At 38.1% G+C, this 19,123-nt stretch overlaps 1 protein-coding gene across 1 annotated transcript; it reads right to left on the minus strand.

The window, feature by feature from the left end:
- Nucleotides 1–319: 319 nt before the first annotated feature.
- Nucleotides 320–18,878, minus strand: SLC33A1 (solute carrier family 33 member 1). The gene is made up of 6 exons (XM_003766220.4): nt 17,947–18,878; nt 11,492–11,682; nt 9,117–9,301; nt 8,836–8,953; nt 5,788–6,003; nt 320–5,194 (listed from the first exon to the last, which is right to left on the minus strand). Exons 1-6 carry the CDS (start codon nt 18,719–18,721, stop codon nt 5,027–5,029), a joined length of 1,653 nt encoding a protein of 550 aa, XP_003766268.3. The 5' UTR covers nt 18,722–18,878; the 3' UTR covers nt 320–5,026.
- Nucleotides 18,879–19,123: the final 245 nt, after the last annotated feature.

The following is a 19,123-nucleotide window of genomic DNA, read 5'->3' on the forward strand; positions in this document are numbered from 1 at the left end:
GAAGGATGCAAAATTATAAGGAACAAGCTTGGCCCAAAGAGATGGAAAGCACACAGTTCCACAGCTGTGAAACATTTCATGTCAGATGATTTAAATAATGTTTATCAGTTTTACAATTTTTTTTCCCCTTAAAACAATTATTCCCTTTAAAAAATGGCTCTTGTGGAAAGGAAGGGAGGAACACAGGCAGAAATCTAGACAATCAACAAAAATCTATTCTAAAAAGTCTAATTTTAAAGTATTTTGGTATTTATATATGTATATATATTTTTACACTTAATGTACTTTTTAAAGTGAAGATTCCTGTACATTAACATGGCACCAAAATATTAGTTAACCTGTTTTTTTTTTTTCTCAACGTAATAAGGACATTCACTTTTTAAGTATATGTTTTTGCCAAAAACCACGAATACAAAAAATAAACAGCAAAAATCAGATCAGTATCTTCTAACACACGGTCCTCCTGTTTTACAGTAATTCTTACAGTATTTAATAGTGGAGATGATCAAGCCTGATATAATTTCACTCATACTAATTTTCAATCATTAATTTATAAAAGCAGCAACATGATTAAACCAAGTTATTTTTAATGTCATAATCCAGTTTCATAAATTTTATGTGTTACAATACATTTTCATAATTTTATAATGATCACCTTGATTTTTAATACTCTACTGTTATTTTGAGTCTTTTAAGTGAAAATTACAGAATTCACTGTTCATATTTTTAAATAAATTTATATGATTCTCTATTAGGATAATAAATTATAAACACAATTTATGATAAGCTAATTTATATTTCCCTACAAATTAAACTAGTATCTCACTAGTCTTATTACTTATCCATTAATTCCTCATGTAATGTTCTTATAAAGGTTATATGCTAAGTTGAATTACACTAAAATATACCAAGAATCATACATTCTATACATTTTCCCTAAATGTACTTTTTCATGTTACCAGGTAAAATAATTAAAATTCTAATAGTAATTTGTTGTACATGTGACCAAACAATATGTAGAATCTTGGGTGAAAAATGAGCCCCACCCCCTCAAGAAAAAAAGAGAAATTTTGGATACGTAAAACTATAAAATAGCGACACAAATTTTTTATTTAAGAGTAAGTGAATATTTCTTTTCAGCTAACAAATTTAAGGAGCACAAACTTTTTGGCTGCCAAATGTGACAAGTCTGTGCCCAAGAAATCATGACTTTTTTTATCTTACTAGCAAAGTAGGTCCAAAATGGGGGGAAAGCATTAGACTTATTAGCACTCTCAAAACAGATCCATGAGAGTTGATGGGGATATGTGGAACTGCAAAACTCAGACTATAAGCCCGGGAGAGAAAACCCAGGGCCCATGCCTGCCATTTTAAAACTAGCCTCTCTCAAATCATAACCTATCATAAAGGCTCAAATATCAAAGACAAAAAGAAACAGGAGCAATTCCACTAATTAGTAGTAAAAGTTTTGGAACAAATTAAAACAAAATTCTCAAAAAAATTACAATTAACCACTATTTCAAATCAATAAGAGAAATGGAAATCAAAGCAATTGTTTTACACATCCAAAATTGGTGAGCAGAGTTAATATTGGACACACTAAAACTATTAGAGGAATTGTAAAGAGGTGTAACTATAGTCATTCTGGAAAGCAATTTGGCTTAAAAAAAAAAAAAAAAAAAAAGCCTTTACTATTTTGACCTAGAGCTTCCATTGCTGGTCCATACTCTAGGAGCTCAGAAACAGAAGGGTGCCCTATATGTACATATTTATCGTAGGTCTCTGAAGTAGGAAGGGCCCAGCATTCTATCCACTATGCTGCCTGGCTGCCTTATTACACTTTACAACATTCTGTTTTAGATGAATAGTTAGTATGGAAAGAAAACAAATTCTTTAAGCTAGGTTAGCAAGATGAAAATCTGGCAAGTTAAATTATGACTACGCTGAAGACTTAACACTTCACAAACCAAGGTCCAATTTCCTTGGTGGCTCAGCTCCTGCTAAGAAGAGATGTCCTTTGTATGAGTTCCAGGTGAGTTGCTTGGGACCTGTTTTTGCCAGCATAACTGTTCTCCCATCCTCCTTAGGCTTTAATTAGATTTTCTTTAAATCTGATTTCAGGTTTTGTTTTTTTTTTTTTTTTTTTTTAAAGCATTCCTTCAAACTTTATTTTTAAAAGATTTCTAATTGTAAAAAATGGAACTATTTCAAGTTTTTGTGATATATATTTAAGCTAAAGGTCTAATATATCACATTTATCCTGCTGGGTTTAATTTCAAAGCAAACTAAACTACTTTTTAAGGTATGAACAAATTCATTTCCTGAACATTTTTCTCACTGACCCTATAGTGTCCCAACCAGGCATTTGGTGGTTTTTGCTTACAGCCTATGTTGATCAGTTGCACATCATGCACGTATACATAGACACGTTATTGGGGCCATTCATGGACAAGCCCATGTCCAACTGTCCTCCCCAGAGAAGTGACCACAATCCTAGAACTTCCTGTGCTTTAGATCACATGACATCTTGATTTAAAAGTTAACTGTAGAGCTGCATATAATTTCCTTGCTAGGATGAACCTTCAGCAGCCTGCTTAACCAATGAGGTTGCCAAATGCTCACAGTTTAAAACAAATTATGCAAAAACCCCTTCCCCTTTGAAGTTTGTTTTACCAAATGGGTCAAGAGAATCAAAAGCCAGAAGGTGCTGTTTTTCTTTGATATTTAGGATTACCCTAGCTCCTTTCATGTCAGCAAATTCATTTGAGGATAATGCTACTGGTGATTATAGTGTATGCAAACACCATGGCTATTTCAAATGTGAAATTTTATTACCAAATCACCTTGGCATGTCATAATCATTTATATACCAAATATCTAATGTATAACATTAGTTATTATGTGGCTACGATATTTTAAATGACTGATTACTGTAAATTCTTTCAGTCACAATAAATGATTTTTTTATTGTCAAGTCTTAGCTTAAAAAAAAAAAGTTTTTTGAACACCCAAATGTGTCCATACGCGTAAAGTTGCAACTCATTTAATTCATATGCTTGGCAATGGCCATCCAATGGATTAGGAGAACAATATAATCAAGTCAATAAGCTAAACTTTAAGCTTTCAAATTCAAAATATTAAAGATAAAAATACATTTCACAGTAAGAGCTACTTGTCCTTTATTCAAGTAAATTATTTTTTAAAATTAAATACAGGATGCTGGACAGCCTAGCAATAACACAATCTGCTTTCATGCCAGCTACCTGGCATGCTGGATTCAATTCTGCCATCTTCTCTCTAGGATGAGTGTTTCTCCCCAGTGATTCTTCAGAATGTGTCATCCAACCTGAACACCAGCAGTGGACCAAAATACTGGCAATCTAGAGACTTATAAGGTATCTTTCACATATCCTTCATGTACTGACTGCCTTAAAAAAAAAATGTCATTCAGCTCTTATTTGGATAATCATAAAACCCCACTCACAATAGTTTATGTTATAAAATCAACAAGGTCATAAATTAGTAAGCATTTTTCAGCCAAAATCAACTCACTAAAGAAAACCAACTATGACAAGGGAAAAGAGAAAGATCACCTTATGAAACAATTTCAAAGGATTAGAAATCAGTATCAGAAGATATTCTCTTTTCTATCTTTACCTTTTAAAGGTATTAATATTATCTCTCAAGAGACATGATGACTTAAAACAAAGGTATACAAAGTGCCTTGTCAGTGGATATACATTATATACATGTGTTGAAAACTGCAAAGGCACTCAAAACCGAAATCACTCAACTTATATAATACAGTAAGTGTTGCTCAGAAAATATCAGTTTGCCAACAGAAGCTTCTGTGACAATAAGTGGAAATAATGTGACAAACAGGTTGTTTGGCATAAGTGAACTGTGAGGTCTTTCCTCACTAATTATAAAGTGCTTTCTTAATTGGTCTTTCCATTAGCATTATGATTTCCTTTCGTCAAAGACACTATTATCTTTGACTTTTTCTTTGAAAATGATAAGATGTTTTAAAAAAATAATGTTCTGATTTTACTAAAAACTAAAGGGCTAGGGGGAGAAAAGGAAAGAAATGTTAGTTACTGAGTTTTATTATTTTTTTCTTAAGAACAAAGGAAAACTACTTGAATAATATTGTGCTTTCTTTTTATTTCTGAAATTATACCATTAAATATACAAGAAACTAAATGTGATCTTTCTCCACAAGTCTTAGTTGGGAGATGCTGGTAACCTTCTCTACAAGTCTCCTTGTTGTAAGACACTGGTAACAAAGTCCCACATCCCCTCAGATTTAGTATAAGAAAAGTTAACAAGGCTTCAGAATGCTTCCTTTCCCCCAAATGAAATCAATAAATTAAAAAAACTTAACTTTCGTTTTATAAAAAATATTTGTTTCATTTTATAAATCTTGAAATGCTTACAAAAGCCTGAAAATACATTTAAAAGTGTTATTTTTAAACACAAAGATCCACCCTTTAAAACATAGTTATGGTCAGAAAAGTGACAGTTAAAATGGCATCTCAGTAGTCTAAGTAAAATCACTGCACCTGAAAGCCAAAATGAAATTTCCTGCTGTTTATATTAGGAGGTCCTAGACGTGCACATTGTACTTTGTTCCACTTAACGCCTCTGCCCCAAACCAAAACGTTGAGAGTTTTATCTCAACCAAACAGGTTAAGAATAATACTTGGGAGACATAATGAGCTATTATTCCAGAGCCACTGCACTGTAGTCTGATTTGGTCAGTAAACTAAAAATATGATTCAAAAAAAGGAGAGGCTATTTTTAGAACCAATTTTCTGACCTAAAGTATGCTTTTTACATTGAAAAGTAAGGAAAAAAAGATCACATATACATAGAGGTCTCAGTTTTTCAACCATTTGGCATTTTTATATTATTAATTTTTTTTAAATCAGAAAGTGTATTTATACTCCTGTGTATTGATTATCATAACATCTGCATTAAAATTAAACTATTTCCCCCTTCCTAGCACGTTCTGTAGTGAATTGTATCAGTTGCTCCTCCTGCATTTCCAAGATGATGGTGCTTCATCTTGGAGGTTTTTAAATTTTGGACCAAAAAAGAACCACCAAGCAAATCCAATAATAACACAGATGATAGACTCCACGTAATAACCATCCAGTGTGGTAACACAAGATCCACCAAGATTTTTGCAAAGCTGTAAGAACAAAAAACATTCATGAGAATTGTTTTCAAGTATGTAAAAAAATTAAAATATATTTCAAAGTTTAAATTCAGTATAATTTGTCTACTTCTAAAATAATTCAATTTTAATTATAAACCATCTTCACGAAGAATTTTAAAACAAACATTTCTACAACTTTCTCCCTTGCAAAATGTGTCGTTTAGAAGTAAAAACTTTCTAAAAAATTAAAGCATCAGAGAAAGATAAGATGCTTTTAGCTTCTCTTATTATTCTAGAAGTCAGACAATATTTCAGAACCTGTAATTAGCCATTCTGTCCCACTAGAACTTGTAAGTTCTTTGGCAGCAAACATTTTCATTTATATCACCAAGCCTGTCACAGATGTAGACCAGAAGGTGATTAATAAATGTTTCTTGTTTAACTTAATCTACCATGATAGAAACTGTGTATAATGCATTATACCTATAACTAGGCACCTATGGAGTACACAATAGTGAGGGTAATGTAGCAGAGATGATGAGAAAGCAAAAGACAAGGCACTGCTATCAGAAAAAAAAGAATGGTAACTTAATTCTAGGCAGCACCAAGCTAATCACTCTACTTACTTCAACTGCTTCGGGAGTCCAACAATTTTGGTCTGACACTCCGGAGCACTCCTTCACCGTGAGAGGATCCACCAACCAAAGGGCGACTGTTGAGGGCCAGTTCCCCCCCAGGTTGGACACAGTATTTAAAAGAGTCATATACGTGCCTCCAATAAGTGGATCGCTAACTTTGGCATTAAAAGCCATTATAGAAACGTACATGCTGTACAATGTGATCTGCAGAGAAAGAAATAAAACAATTCAAAGTAAGGACCCAGATTATTAATGAGGATCTTTTTTTGAAGGGTGGGAGAAGAAGTGATAGAACATATTATGACTTCAAGAGTCATCATGCATAAAATAAATGAGAATTTTCCTCTCATTCCAGATGGGAAAAACAAGCACCAATGAGTGGAAGTCACAGGTAATTAAGTTTGTTCAATATAAAAATAAATTATTAACAATAAGTGACAGGCCAATATGGAATTAACTATCTTGAAAAATAGTGAGATGCCACCTGAGTACTCAAGTGGGAATGGAGCAATTTTGTATTAGGGATGTAGTAACAAGAATTTCTAATTATTTAAAAACATGGTTTTAGGATATAATATATAGTTTACTTTTTCTAAAATTAGATTACAAATTCTAAAGATACTAAAATTTTCCCCCCTGAGGTAATTGGGGTTAAGTGACTTGCCCAGGGTCACACATGTTAAGTGCCTGAAACTAAATTTGAATTCAGGTCCTCATGACTTAAGGGCTAGTGCTCTATCCCACTGTGCCACCTAGCTGCCCTTAAAGATACTAAATGTTACAAAATTCAAATTTGTCTTTTCAGTCGTAGAGTAAAATTTGTGGTCAAGAACGTTTTCAAATGACCTGTGCTAGTAAAGAAAAAAGTTAATGAATCCTAAAGCCAAATTTTTTTTTGTACAGTGATTAATATACTTTAAATAACAAATGGTATGCTTATGTAATTAGTAAGAAATAGAAACTTTGACATTAACTTAGAAAAAACATGGAAAGAAAGCTAACATAACCCATTAATCAAACAGTGAAATTTAAAAGGAAACGTTTTTAGTGATAAAATTGTTCTGTAAATTAGCACATAGCTAATGATGCTATAGTAACCACTAAGTCAACCACTATTAATTGAGGATCTATGAAATACTCTGTCCTGGGTTGGGACTTTTACGTAATCTACAAATCATGAAAAACATCCTGCCCTTAAGAAGCTCAAGGTAGTTGGAAACTGTAACCTATGAAATACTCAACACAGACATGTAAATATTGGCTCACCCAGATGCCATGGCATTTTTAGGGCATGAAGGATATAACTGGGCAAACTGTTAAACAGATAAAGACCCCCCAAAGTGTTTGACCTAGATCAACAGCTTTCTAGAACTAAGGACAGGAACCAGGAAGGCTCTCTCTAGCTCCCAAACCCCTTAACTGACAGAGAAGAAAACTGAGAAGGAAAATAGCTTGGCTAAGGCAGACTATTAAGTGCTAGAGATGGGACCCCAGGGTGGGGGATTTTTGCTCTCCCCTTGTTTCAGCCACTACCCTAAAAAGAATCCAACTTACTCAGACCAAGCAGTGTGATACTACAATGATGATCAATTATTCTTCCAAATTCAAACGAATTGCCAAACAATGAGATTCTAAAAATGCATTCCTAACAGAAAAAAGGTATTCCCAGCCCAAGGTACAGTTTGCAAAGTTTGTCTAATTCTCTCCTCTCTGCCGCACTTTCCACCCTCTTTCCCCCCACAATTTGGCAGAAAGTTCTGCTAAACAATACAATGATCTAGAGTAATTCCAAGACTCAAAAGTGAAAAATACTATTCACATCCAGATAAAGAACTATAGAGTTTGACTAAAGATTGAAGCAGTTTATTTTCATCTTTTCTCCCCCCCTCCTTTCTCATATTTTTTTATGTTCTGACTCTTCTTTCACAACAGTACTAATGTGGAATTATATTTAATGATTATACCTGTATAACCTATATCAGATTGCTTAGAGAGGGGGCAAGGAAGAAAAAAGGTTTGGAACCCAGAATCTTATAAAAGTGAATACTGAAAACTATCTTTACATGTAATTGGGGGAAAAATTTTTTAAAAGAAAATTGAGCTAAAGTCAAGTCGGCAACCAAGATCCCTGAAAGCAGTGGAGGAGTCAGGAATTTAGCTATCCCTAATGAATTTTCCAATAAACAAGAATAAATGAGCTTGAGGAAGAAATACCTAAAACCTAAAAAGGAGTCGATAGATGGAGAGATTTTGAGTATAAGGACTTAGTTTTAGAATTATCTTCTGACATAGAACAATGTTAAAAAAGTACTGTCTTTAAATATACTAGATTCACCAGTATTTATAAAGTAGGTAGAGTCAGCTCCATGACTTCCTGTAACCCTCTGAGGGCTTCTGGCATACAGTCCTAAAGACATACATATGGAACATAAAATGGAGGCTAAGACTTGAAGGAAACCCTGGGGTAACTTTTTTGGTTTTCTAATGAAGAAATGTTCCCATCTTCACTATAAACCTTTTGCTTTATTGGCTAGATCCATTGAGCTATCTGTATCTAATAATTTTCTTATTTAAATACATTCTCTTTTTGAAGATTATCTAGATTGGACTTTTATTACTTGTTATTGTGTTATATGGTCTTTCTCCCCAGGCCAACCCAAGTATTATGGTGAAAGGCTCTCAGGTGAAATGTCACCTTTGCCATACATCCTATACAAAGAGTGAAAGTCTGATCAGGGTCCAGAAAAAGCAGGTCTTTCTCAGCAGCACCCACTGATGAGATACTGGAAAGTATTCCTATTGCATAGTGTACAATTATATGAAAAACTGTAAGGCTTTTCTGGTCTGTTCACAACCGAGTTCTAGTTATTCAAATAAATTCCTAATGACTAATCCCGTCCTCTAAAATACCTGTTGCTTTTTGAAATTGTAACTAAAAGTAAGACAAATGTGGGAAACTGCATCTTCTCTAAAAATGGAAGAGGTAGCATATGTCATGAGGATACCTCCTCAGCAGACAATCACTGTGTTTTTTACCTGATGTAAGGCGTAACTCAACAGTACGATGATATAGTAATAGATTGGAAATCCTCCTTGATGCGCTACTTTGGGAGTCCACCAAACCATCAAAGCATATTCCAAGCCAAGTAATAATCTGAATAGAAATAAAGAATTAGAAGCTACTTTCAATTTAGGTGCACAGGATTCTCTATTCAAAATGTCTTGAGGCTGTTAAGATAATTCATTTAAAGAAACAAAACTGAATTTGATTTTCAAACAGTTATTGGAGCATCTCTTTCATTTTCTTTCATGCTTACCTGTAAGGCATGGCTTTATAAAACACATTTAGGGGTTGTGGGCCTGCAGTATACTTGCTGATAATCAGAGGCAATATGATCTGCAAAGGAACCATAGGCACCGCCAACAGGGCCAAGTGCTCTTTGGGCACACCCTCTTCCACCAGTTTCAGGCCTGTTACTGCATCTGCTGCTGAAAAGCCAATCTGTAACATAAAAACAGGAAGGGTTCAAATTTTGACTTGTGAGGTCTTTCACAAAACAGAACCAGACAATTAAGGGTTTTTAAAACTGAAAGGATTTTAAAAATCACGAATACAACTACCTTGTTTTAAAGACAAGGAAACTGGGGCCCAAGCAGATGAAGTAATTGTCCAAAGGATCGAAGTTGTAGTGTCAGAGCCAGGATTAGAATGTGAGTGTTTTTGCTTAAAGTCTGATGTTCATCCGATGATGCCATCCTTCCTCTCATTTGAAACTAAATTAGTTATTTCACTATAAATCTATGTCTATCTCAAGACCAAGTAAGATGAAGCCTCCATCTTATAAATTTAAAAAAAAAAACAAAAAAAACAAAACAAAGAACAAAAAACTCAAGTCAAAGAAAGGGGACTTGCTACATGGGTCCTGCAGTATTTCTAATGAAACAAGCAAAATGCAGCCTTCTACTGTACTTCATTAGTTACAATTCAAATTTATTCCTTTGAATTTCTATAACAAAAGTGCCAAAATATACTTGTTGGTTTTAATATTCATAATCTATACCCCCCATGCCTGAACAATTATAATTCTCCTTTAAAACTAATCTCTAAATAATTAGAAAACTCCAGAAATCTTTCAATATTTTTCAGAATGAGGAAAAATATGGAGAGATATGATCAGAGATTTGGAACTCAAGACAGGACTTTAGAATTCATGTGGTAGAGACTTTTCATACCATAGATAGGAAACCAAAAGTGCAGAGAGGTTCATTGTCAGCTAGCCAGGATCTGAAATCCAGACCTGTAACTCCAAACCCAATTTCTCTACATCATTATCACTCTGAAATTATAGAGAAGTATACTGTATTCTTCTTTTTAATGATAAGAGGTAAAGTAAAACTTTTATTGTTTTTTTTTTTTTTTTAAAAAAAAAAGGCAAATAATCCCTGGTGTTCAGAATTCCAGTTACCATTATTCCTTTACAAAAATTACTTATATATATATATTTAACACTGTCTCCAAAGTTATAGAGTATAGAAAGTTAATTCATGATAAATTTTCCATGTGAATCCAGATTATTGAAAAAACTGCTTACATATTAGTTTTAAGTTCTAATTTAAAAATGTGGGATTTTTTTCAAGATTCCAAACTCTCCGATATTTGACACACTCTGAGAAAATAGTGTATGCTTCCTAACCATATTATGTTTATACTAGCTACATTAATAGACATTTTCATTTTTACTAGAGTATATCATTCTAAATTTGTATCAATATAATTAAATATAATTACTTTAATTTTTCTTTCTTTCTTTTCTTTTCTTTTTTTTTTTTTTAAATATTAACAGTACTCATATGGTGCTTATTTGGGGCCTACGTTGTGTCACATATTCAAAGCACATTTTCTGTCACTTTCTAGGACAGGCATTTACTAACCCAATATTCTTGTGGTTAAATCCTAACCCAAGTAAAGGAGAAAGAAAAGTGAATGCTATTAAAAAAGGAGGGAGAAGTGCAGTTAACAAAATAAAAATAGTTTGAGCCAGAGTCTAGGAGGTCCCAGCTCTGCTCATCTCTCCCTTTATGGCCTGGAAGAGTTCCTCACTTCCCCTGGACATTGTAACCTCAAAGGTTATTCTGAATCTCAATTTATGACCTTTTTATCATAAACATGAACAAATGTTACAAAGTAAGAGAAAAATAAAAATTAAAGAGGTCATTAGAATGGGAGAAAAGCTGAGTACAGAGAAAATGAGAAAGCTCAAATGTATAAACAATAGAATTAAAGACTGCCTATCAATTAGAACAAATGCATTGATTCATATTTCTTACTAAAAGACAATGCTGAAAATACTACTTAATTTCATGAATCTGAAAATTTATCACGATGCCTCAACTATTTTGATTTAAGGTTAATTTTACATTTAGGGTCTGCCAAGTTATTGTTTTTCCTTTTCAAAGACTTGAAAAATTTGGAAATTTTATATTTACCATTAAGATTAAAAGGGAGTAGAGGCTGCCAATGCATATAGTCAATCCTTGTAAAGTCCCTTCTTTAAAAACAAATTAAAGTTATATTAAAATATTTAAACTGAATGCACATATACTGAATTCATATTTGAAATAAAAATAAATGTTAAGACAGTAGCAATAATAGAATTAATAATATGAACATCTGTTTTAGAGATGTACTCACCTTTGCTGTTAAAATCATGAGGCAGAAGGTCATAACTGCTGGCATCTTTATAATTGTAAAGAGTAGCTTATATGTGTCTGTGATCCCTTTTGTTTCTTCTTTTGATGGTATTACTTCTGTATTTTCTTTTTTTAAAAGGGCAACTAATGTTGTTGTTATCAAAAATACGGTGCCCCAGAAAAATAGAAAATCTAAAATAAAAAAAATAAACGTTTTACAATTCTCCTCAAAATGAATAGATTAGATCAGTGTGTAGGATGCTTTTATCTTTTTGTCTGAGAAACTGAAGGAAAGAAGGTACATAATTTATCATATATTGTTCTTTGTGGTCCTTCACTGAATTATAGCAACATCAATATGACAAATAATTTTAGAACTTTCTAATTTATTATTTGGAAATTTATGTATATCTTTAAACTCTTCAACTATTGTGGTCTAAGAATAAGTTATAAAAATGTCTAAAAAAGTGGATCATTAGCAATAACCTATAAAAATTATATAGAGGGGCAGATATTTGGCTGAGACAGTCACTTCTGAGGCAGAGAGACTGGGGCAATGAAAGAAGCAAAATCTAGAAAGTGATGTCATCCATCAGGGCCAAACCCAATGAATCAGTGAACACGGAGAAAGAAATTAACACTGGAAAGGCTTTCTATTATCTGAGAGAAGCAGAGTCCCAGGAAAGCAGCCACTGACATACACAAAGGGACTCCAGAGTCATAGCCTGTGCTGCCTGAAGGCCAGACTTGGCTTTTTTTTTTTTTTTTTTTTTTTTTTTGGTGTTTTAGAATCATCGCTCAGGGAAGATCTATATACTCCTGCATGAGGATGTTCGGGCCCAAAGTGCTCCAGAAGAGAAGAGGGAAGGAGGCTGAACTCAGAGGATAACACCCAAGACAAGCAATGTGAGTGGCAGCAACGCTGCTCAGGGATATACAGCTCTGCCCTTGGCTTGGATTGATTGGACTTTCCCTTTCTCTTTCTTAACCACTGCTACAAGGAGATTGTTCCCCAGGAGGAGAGGTATATTTGGGAACTAAGTGGGCAAAGAAACAATAATTAGAGATAAAAATAGGATTTAAAGGAACATATAAACTACAAAATCAGTCATTAATATAATAATCAGTATCAGCCACTTTAATTCCTTGTAATATTAAGAGACTTGGCTCTATGCTACTTTTAGCTTTTTTCAAGTAAAATTCATCCTGAAAGAAGAAAAACTAACTTGGTGAATAGTCAAAAGAGAAAGCCTTCAAGAGAAGGTACAAGCCTAAGGTATGCAAGGTGTAGCACACAAGGCAGGACAGGGGAGAGAGACAAGGATCACTTTTTTGCTACCTTAGCAAGGCTTATGAAACTCTTCCCTAGCACAGCACTTAAGAGATTATATGAGTAAATAATGAGGACCTACATTTCTCCTTTTATTTTGCTGTGTTTCTTAAATCCTCCCTTCACCCATTTAATTGCCCTCCCTACTTGGGAACAACAACAATAAGCACTCTGGCTCAATGGGTGTCCATGTGTCCACAACACAACAGATGAGGTACAAGGGTTTTTGTCACAAAGTACCCTCTCTCCAGGGAAAGCTCCGTCACCCACTCTAGGGGTGGAGTTCAGCTATCCCCTTCCTGCTGTCCATCCCTTTAAGCTCCCTACACAGTGGGAGGGATCTTGGGAATTCAGAGGTGAGCAGAGTACCCGGTTTGAACCCAAGCTCTGCCCCTGGGGGACCCTAGCCTCAGTGTCCTACTTGGTGCGAGGAGAGGGCCAGACCCAAGTCACTGATCCCCCCCACTTGCTGTTGTCCAACCCGGCTGTTTCTCCACCCTCCAAGGCTTGGAGCATGTTCAGGACAGCTCCTCTCCTTTCCTCTGGAACAACCTCTAATAGAGTGCGGGTGGTTTGGGAGGGAAGTTCTAGATCACAGGCGTCTGTCTTATTTTCTCTCTCAAATAGTCTCATGAGAACAAAGTACTACAGCATGAGTATCTTATGGATTAAATATGCTGAGCAGGCTTAAGGTTACCATTTATACTTTTTTACAATGAAAAATAACTTCCAAGTTTTAAACAAAAAGTTTTTCAAATGGTCCGTTTCTTGCCTGTAAAATTTTCCTGATTTAATCATTTAATCTACATTTCATTAAAACTGGCAATTTCAAAAGCAGGCACATATGGTGGGGGATTAGGGGGGAGAGGGAGATAGATACTTGGATGTCAAAGAAAAGCTGAAAAGGAGGAAGCAAATCTGTATGCAGATTTCTCTAGGCACTCCTGGTAAGCCTGGAGGTTAGGGAGCCTGCCCAGAGCATCCCGGGATGCCCATGGGCAGAGCAGTGCTGACCAGTTCTATTCTCCTTCAGTGGAGAGCGAAATGACTGGTAACCCAGATTGAGCTCTGGGGTCTCTACCTCAAAGGAGATGAAGGCCCGCAAGTCCCTTTCCTCTCTGGAGGTTCCTTGAGGCTCTTTGAAGGGGGACCAGTCCGGGGAAGGAACATGTCTTATACTCCCGCGGGTAAATGATCTCCAGCAGCAGAGGGCCAGTGACCCCAGACTCTGACAGTTCAAAACACTCAAAAAATTACAATAATTTGGTCACACCAACAGAAGTTTAAATTGTAATGAATGTTTCCTACATATAAAAGACTCAAGTGAATCTTCACAGGCAGATAAGAGTTGATTTTAGGGGGCAAACATTTTACCTTTTTATTTGCTGAAGCAACTGGTGAGCCAAAGATTTCTCTGACTCCGTAACAAAATACAAAGAAAAAGGAGTCTAAATTCAAGTTAAACAAATTTGAGCATGCTCCTAACTCCTGTTTAAAGAAGAGATTATATTATTCCTTTGTTCCTTAAACAAATGAAGGTTGTTAGTAACAAGGAGAATAATGATTTCAAAACACTGGCTAGTGCTCATAGTTCAAACGGGGGAGGATACATGAAGCTAGTAGGTCAGACAAAGGAAGATGTTGGAGGGTTGTGGTGGAACTAAGATGGCAGAGTACGGAGAACTGTGTTGGGCTCCCCCTCCAACTCTTTCAAACAGAGCTAGAAAATGCAGAAGACTGAATCCTGATAGAAAATCCAGAAAAAGTCACAATGAGTCTTTTGTCCAGCCCAAGTCAGGACAGTGAGACAATCAGACGAGTCAGTGGACAATCCCGGGTGCAGAATGTATTTCCTATTTTGGGGGATGGGGGGATTACGCATGTAATCAGTGCCTGGAGATGGCCTTCCAGGGTAGCTGCCAAAGCCCTGGGCTGTGTATGGAGAGAGGAATAGAGTGCGGTTTGGTTCCAGCTTCTATCCCAGTCTAGTCTGCAGATGAACAACAAACAGGACCGGGACCTGACCAAACAGTCCACAGTTCTGTCTTCTCTGAACTGGCTGCTGGACCTGGGTCGGGAGCCTACCTGAAAAAGCCGTTATGACAATCAAATGAGATAATAACCGCACTTAGCAAAGTGTTCCTGGCACATATTAAGTGCTATACCATCATGTATGCAAGTATGTGCGGCGTACACACACACACACTCATGGCTGCTCACACAAGAGTCCAGGTCAGAAACCTGTAGAGTTCAGATGGGGAAGGGAGAACAGGAATCAGACTTTGTCCTGGATCAGGTCCTCTGGGAACACTAAACACTTGCAGATCCTCAACCTGTCTCTAAGCTCCTGAAATAACATAACATGCAATATCCCAAATGAGTAGCAATGGGACCATCCCAGACAAGCTCTCCAGAAGTACAAAGCCTAATTCCAATATCAAATGTGAAGTTAGGAATTAGGCTAGAAAAAGGAGCATACAAATAAAAACCACAACATCCCCAAACTACTATGGTGACAAGGATGCTCAACATAAAACCAGGAGGACCAAAACACCTCCAAGCAGAGGCTTGAAAAACTAAACCAAACCAAATTCCAACCTTGAGAACAAATTCAGCTAATAATTTCCTAGAAGATATGAAGCAAGAGGCATTATTTTTAGGAGTTAAAATGATTTCATAAAGAAATTGACAACTCTAGAAAAACCTAGAAAAGGAGAATAAAAAGAAATAATTTGAAAAGGAATTAATAGTTTGGTACAACTTTGTCCAAATGACAACTATTTGAAAAATTAAAACGGACCAAAAAGAAGCTAATGAATCCATGAAAAAAAAAAAAATTAAAACAAATCAAATTTAAAAAAAAATCAAAAGTCAGGGGAAAAAACAGAATCACAAGATATTTCGTAGCAAAAACAAATGACTTGGGGAAAAAGAACCAAAACAAAAAGTGGAAAATCAGTGAACTATGTGAACACTATAACTAAAAGGAGCCTATTCATAGTTCAAGAAATGTTGAAAAATAAAACAGTCCAGGGGCAAAAGGAGAATTAGACTTCTCCAATCAATTCCCCAAATGAAAACTCCCAGGAACATCATAGCCAAAATCCATAGTTTCCAAAAAAAAAAAAAAAAAAAAAAAAAAAAAAAAAAAAAAAAAAAAAAAAAAAAAAAAAAAAATGCTGCAAACAGCCAGAAAGAAAAAATTTAAACCTTCAGGAACAATTCAAAATCATATCATCTAGCACTGCAAATGATATTCTAGAAGGCAACAGATACAGGTTTACAACCAAGAATAACCTACCCAGGAAACTGGATACTATGCTAGTGAGGAAAAACTGACCTTTTAACAAAATAGAGGATTTTCAAGCCTTCCTGATAAAATGAGCAGAGCTGCAGATAAATTTCAAGTTAAAACAACAACATAGAAACATAAAAAAGTAAATACAAATATTCATAAGGAACAAAATCTGGTCAAAGTGGTTTCATTCAGATAGGAAAGATGATCATCAATGAGTATCCTCTGAACCCTTCATCATCAGGAATTGGAGAGGAGTCTAAATGCACAAGGCCTAGCAGTGCTTTTGTATGTCTTGATGATATTAAGAACAAAAGAGGGAAAAAAGAAGGGAAGAAGAATATAAAACAAAGGGTAAGGCAGATAAATGTTATGGAAAATTCTCATGTAATCAAGGAGAATGGCTAACACCTGAACCTCATCAAACATACTGTTGAAATGAAGGAAAAACACAGAGCTGGGTACAGAAATACATTTAATTTAACAGGGACTGAATAGGATAGAAAGGGGAAGAAGGGGAATCAAAGGAACCAAAAATTAAAGGATATTCAGGGATGGACTAGTCCTAAGGAAAACAAACTTTAAAGATATACAAAAATACTTACAGCTTTGTTTTTTTTTTTTCTAAAGGGAATGTAAGGTGCATAAATTGGGAGAAAGGCTGAACAAGAGAGATGGTAAATGAATGTGATGGAATAATACTGTGCTATATAAAATGGCAAAGAAACCTTTAAACTCGTAAGAAATGATTCAGAGTGAAATATCTAGAACCAGTATTATCCAATGATAATATGGTAAAAACAAGCAAGTTCAAAATAATTAGGAATACTAATTAGCATAAAAACCAACTATGACTAATGATGAAACAGACTATCTAATGGAGAAGTGAAAGACTCAAAGGACAGAAGAAGATTTTTTGGACACAGTCAAATTAGAAATTTGTTTCTCTTAAGTTGTATGTTCGTAATAGCAGTTTTGAATTTCTCTTTCTCATTTGGGAGCAGGGAGTTGGAGGGAAAGAGAAACAATTTGCCGATTAAAAACAATTAAAAAAAAATCTTGTGGAGTCGAGTAAAAAATGTTTGTGGCAGCCCTCTTTGTAGTGGCAAGGAACTGGAAACTGAGCGGATGCCATCAGTTGGAGAATGGCTGAATAAGTTATGGCACATGAATGTGATGGGATATTGTTTTATACGGAACGATCTGCACCCCGACTTCAGAGAAGCCTGGAGAGACTTGCATGAATTGATGCTAAGTGAAGTGAGCAGAACCAGGTGATCACCGTAGGCAGCAACAAAGTTACGTGAGGATCAATTCTGATGGACTTGGCTCTTTCTAACAATGAGATGATTTAGGCCAATTCCAGCAGACTTGGACTATTAGAAAGTGCCTTGGGAGTCTCGGTTCTGATCCTGCCACGGGGATCTCTCCATTTCCCCTCTCTCGGAGCTCTCCCTTCTTCCTCTCCCCCTGTTGGCCATCCCCTCTCCCACCTCTCCCTCCACGGGCCATTACAAAGTGCAAGGCCTGGAGCCTGGTCCCGGACGCCAGAACTTTCCTCTTCTTTAACACCACCTCTATCTCCTTATCTACCAGAGGACCGTCGATGCCCGCTAACTAACAAGGAGAGGCTGCCTTGGCCTAGAAGGTACCCCGAGAGACACACTCCAACTTCTCGGCGTGGGGCGATTTTGCTCAGAACGGGAAAGGTCCCGTGGGAGCCGTCCCTGCCCCCAGGCCCCTCCAAGGCCGAGAGGAGCGGGCTGGGCTTCTCTCAGACAGACCGGCCCCTCCCCGGAGTCCTCGAGCCCCGGGCTCCCCGCCCGCCTACCTCCCAGCGTGACGAGGCCCCGCGGCTGCGGCTCCGCACGCAGGTACTTGTTGCAGAAGTCGGCCGACTCCAGAGCCAGGAAGAGCACGTTGCCCAAGAAGTAGCCGGCCGTCTGGCCCACCGAGTTGCAGGTGGACGCGTAGCCCACGTTCTCGCGGGACAGCATGGTCAGCGCCCAGCCGTCCACGGCGATGTCCTGCGTGGCGGCCAGGAACTCGAAGAGGAAGAAGGCGAGCGTGAGCGCCCGCACGTCGGGCCCGCGGCCGTCGGCGCCGGCCAGCAGCCGCTCCACCTGCGTGCTCAGGTAGAGCATGAAGAGCCCCAGGACGTACTGCGTGGGCACAAGCCACGACTTGCGGCGCCCGAAGCCGCGGACGTAGACGGCGTCCACGAGCGGCGCCCACAGCAGCTTGAGGCTGAAGGGCCAGAAGACGAAGCTGAAGAAGGCCTGGTCCGTGTAGCTGGCGTTGTGGCTCTGCAGCAGCAGCGGGACGCTGCCCGCCAGCCCCAGCGGGATGCCCTGCAGCACGTACAGCAGCAGCAGCAGCAGGATGCTGCCAAGCTCGGCGCGGCACCCCCGCGGGGCCCGCGGCGCGCGCCCGCCAGCCGCCCGCAGCAGGGCCTCCGTGTCCCCCTCGCCGCCCACGCCGTCGGCGCTCGGCTCTTCCTCCCAGACGCCCGGGGGCAGCGGCCCGCTCTTCACGTCCAGGCAGTGGTTGACGGGCCCGGGCCGCCGCTGCCGGCTGCTGTCCTTGTGGGACACGGTGGGGGACATGGCTGGGCCGGCTCGGCGGTTCAGGGCGGGAGGCGGCGCGGGCCCCGAGGGGCCAGGCTCGCGGCGAGGGGGCGCCTAAGCAGGGCCCGGGCCGGCGTCCCGGGCAGGGCGGCCGCGCCGGGCCCCGGGCTGGACGAGGGGGCCGTGGTGCTGCGCGGGTCGGAGGCGAGCTCGCTGCGACCGGGCCGGGTCGGGAGCCTACAGAGGTGGCTGCGGACCCGGACCGGGAAACCGACCCAGATCCTCAACTGCTTCGCCGGCCGCGGCGGCCGACGCGCTCCCGCTCCCCCGGTCTCGCCTGCTAGGGTTCCTAAGGCACGGGATGACTTCCGCCCTCACGCGTCAGGAAGTGGTCCTATTCTCAAAGCCGTCCTGCTTCAGCCCCGCCCCGATCCCGGGCGG

The sequence above is a fragment of the Sarcophilus harrisii genome, chromosome 3, assembly GCF_902635505.1.
Source record: "Sarcophilus harrisii chromosome 3, mSarHar1.11, whole genome shotgun sequence".
Taxonomy (NCBI): domain Eukaryota; kingdom Metazoa; phylum Chordata; class Mammalia; order Dasyuromorphia; family Dasyuridae; genus Sarcophilus; species Sarcophilus harrisii.

Excerpts from the sequence above, each read along its gene's own strand:
- SLC33A1 (XM_003766220.4), bottom strand. The coding sequence starts at position 18,721 with ATGTCCCCCACCGTGTCCCACAAGGACAGCAGCCGGCAGCGGCGGCCC. Across the intron at positions 11,683-17,946 it reads GGGCCTCGTCACGCTGGGAG|ATTTTCTATTTTTCTGGGGC; the intron begins GTAGGCGGGCGG and ends TTTTTATTTTAG. Across the intron at positions 5,195-5,787 it reads GGACTCCCGAAGCAGTTGAA|CTTTGCAAAAATCTTGGTGG; the intron begins GTAAGTAGAGTG and ends TTGTTCTTACAG.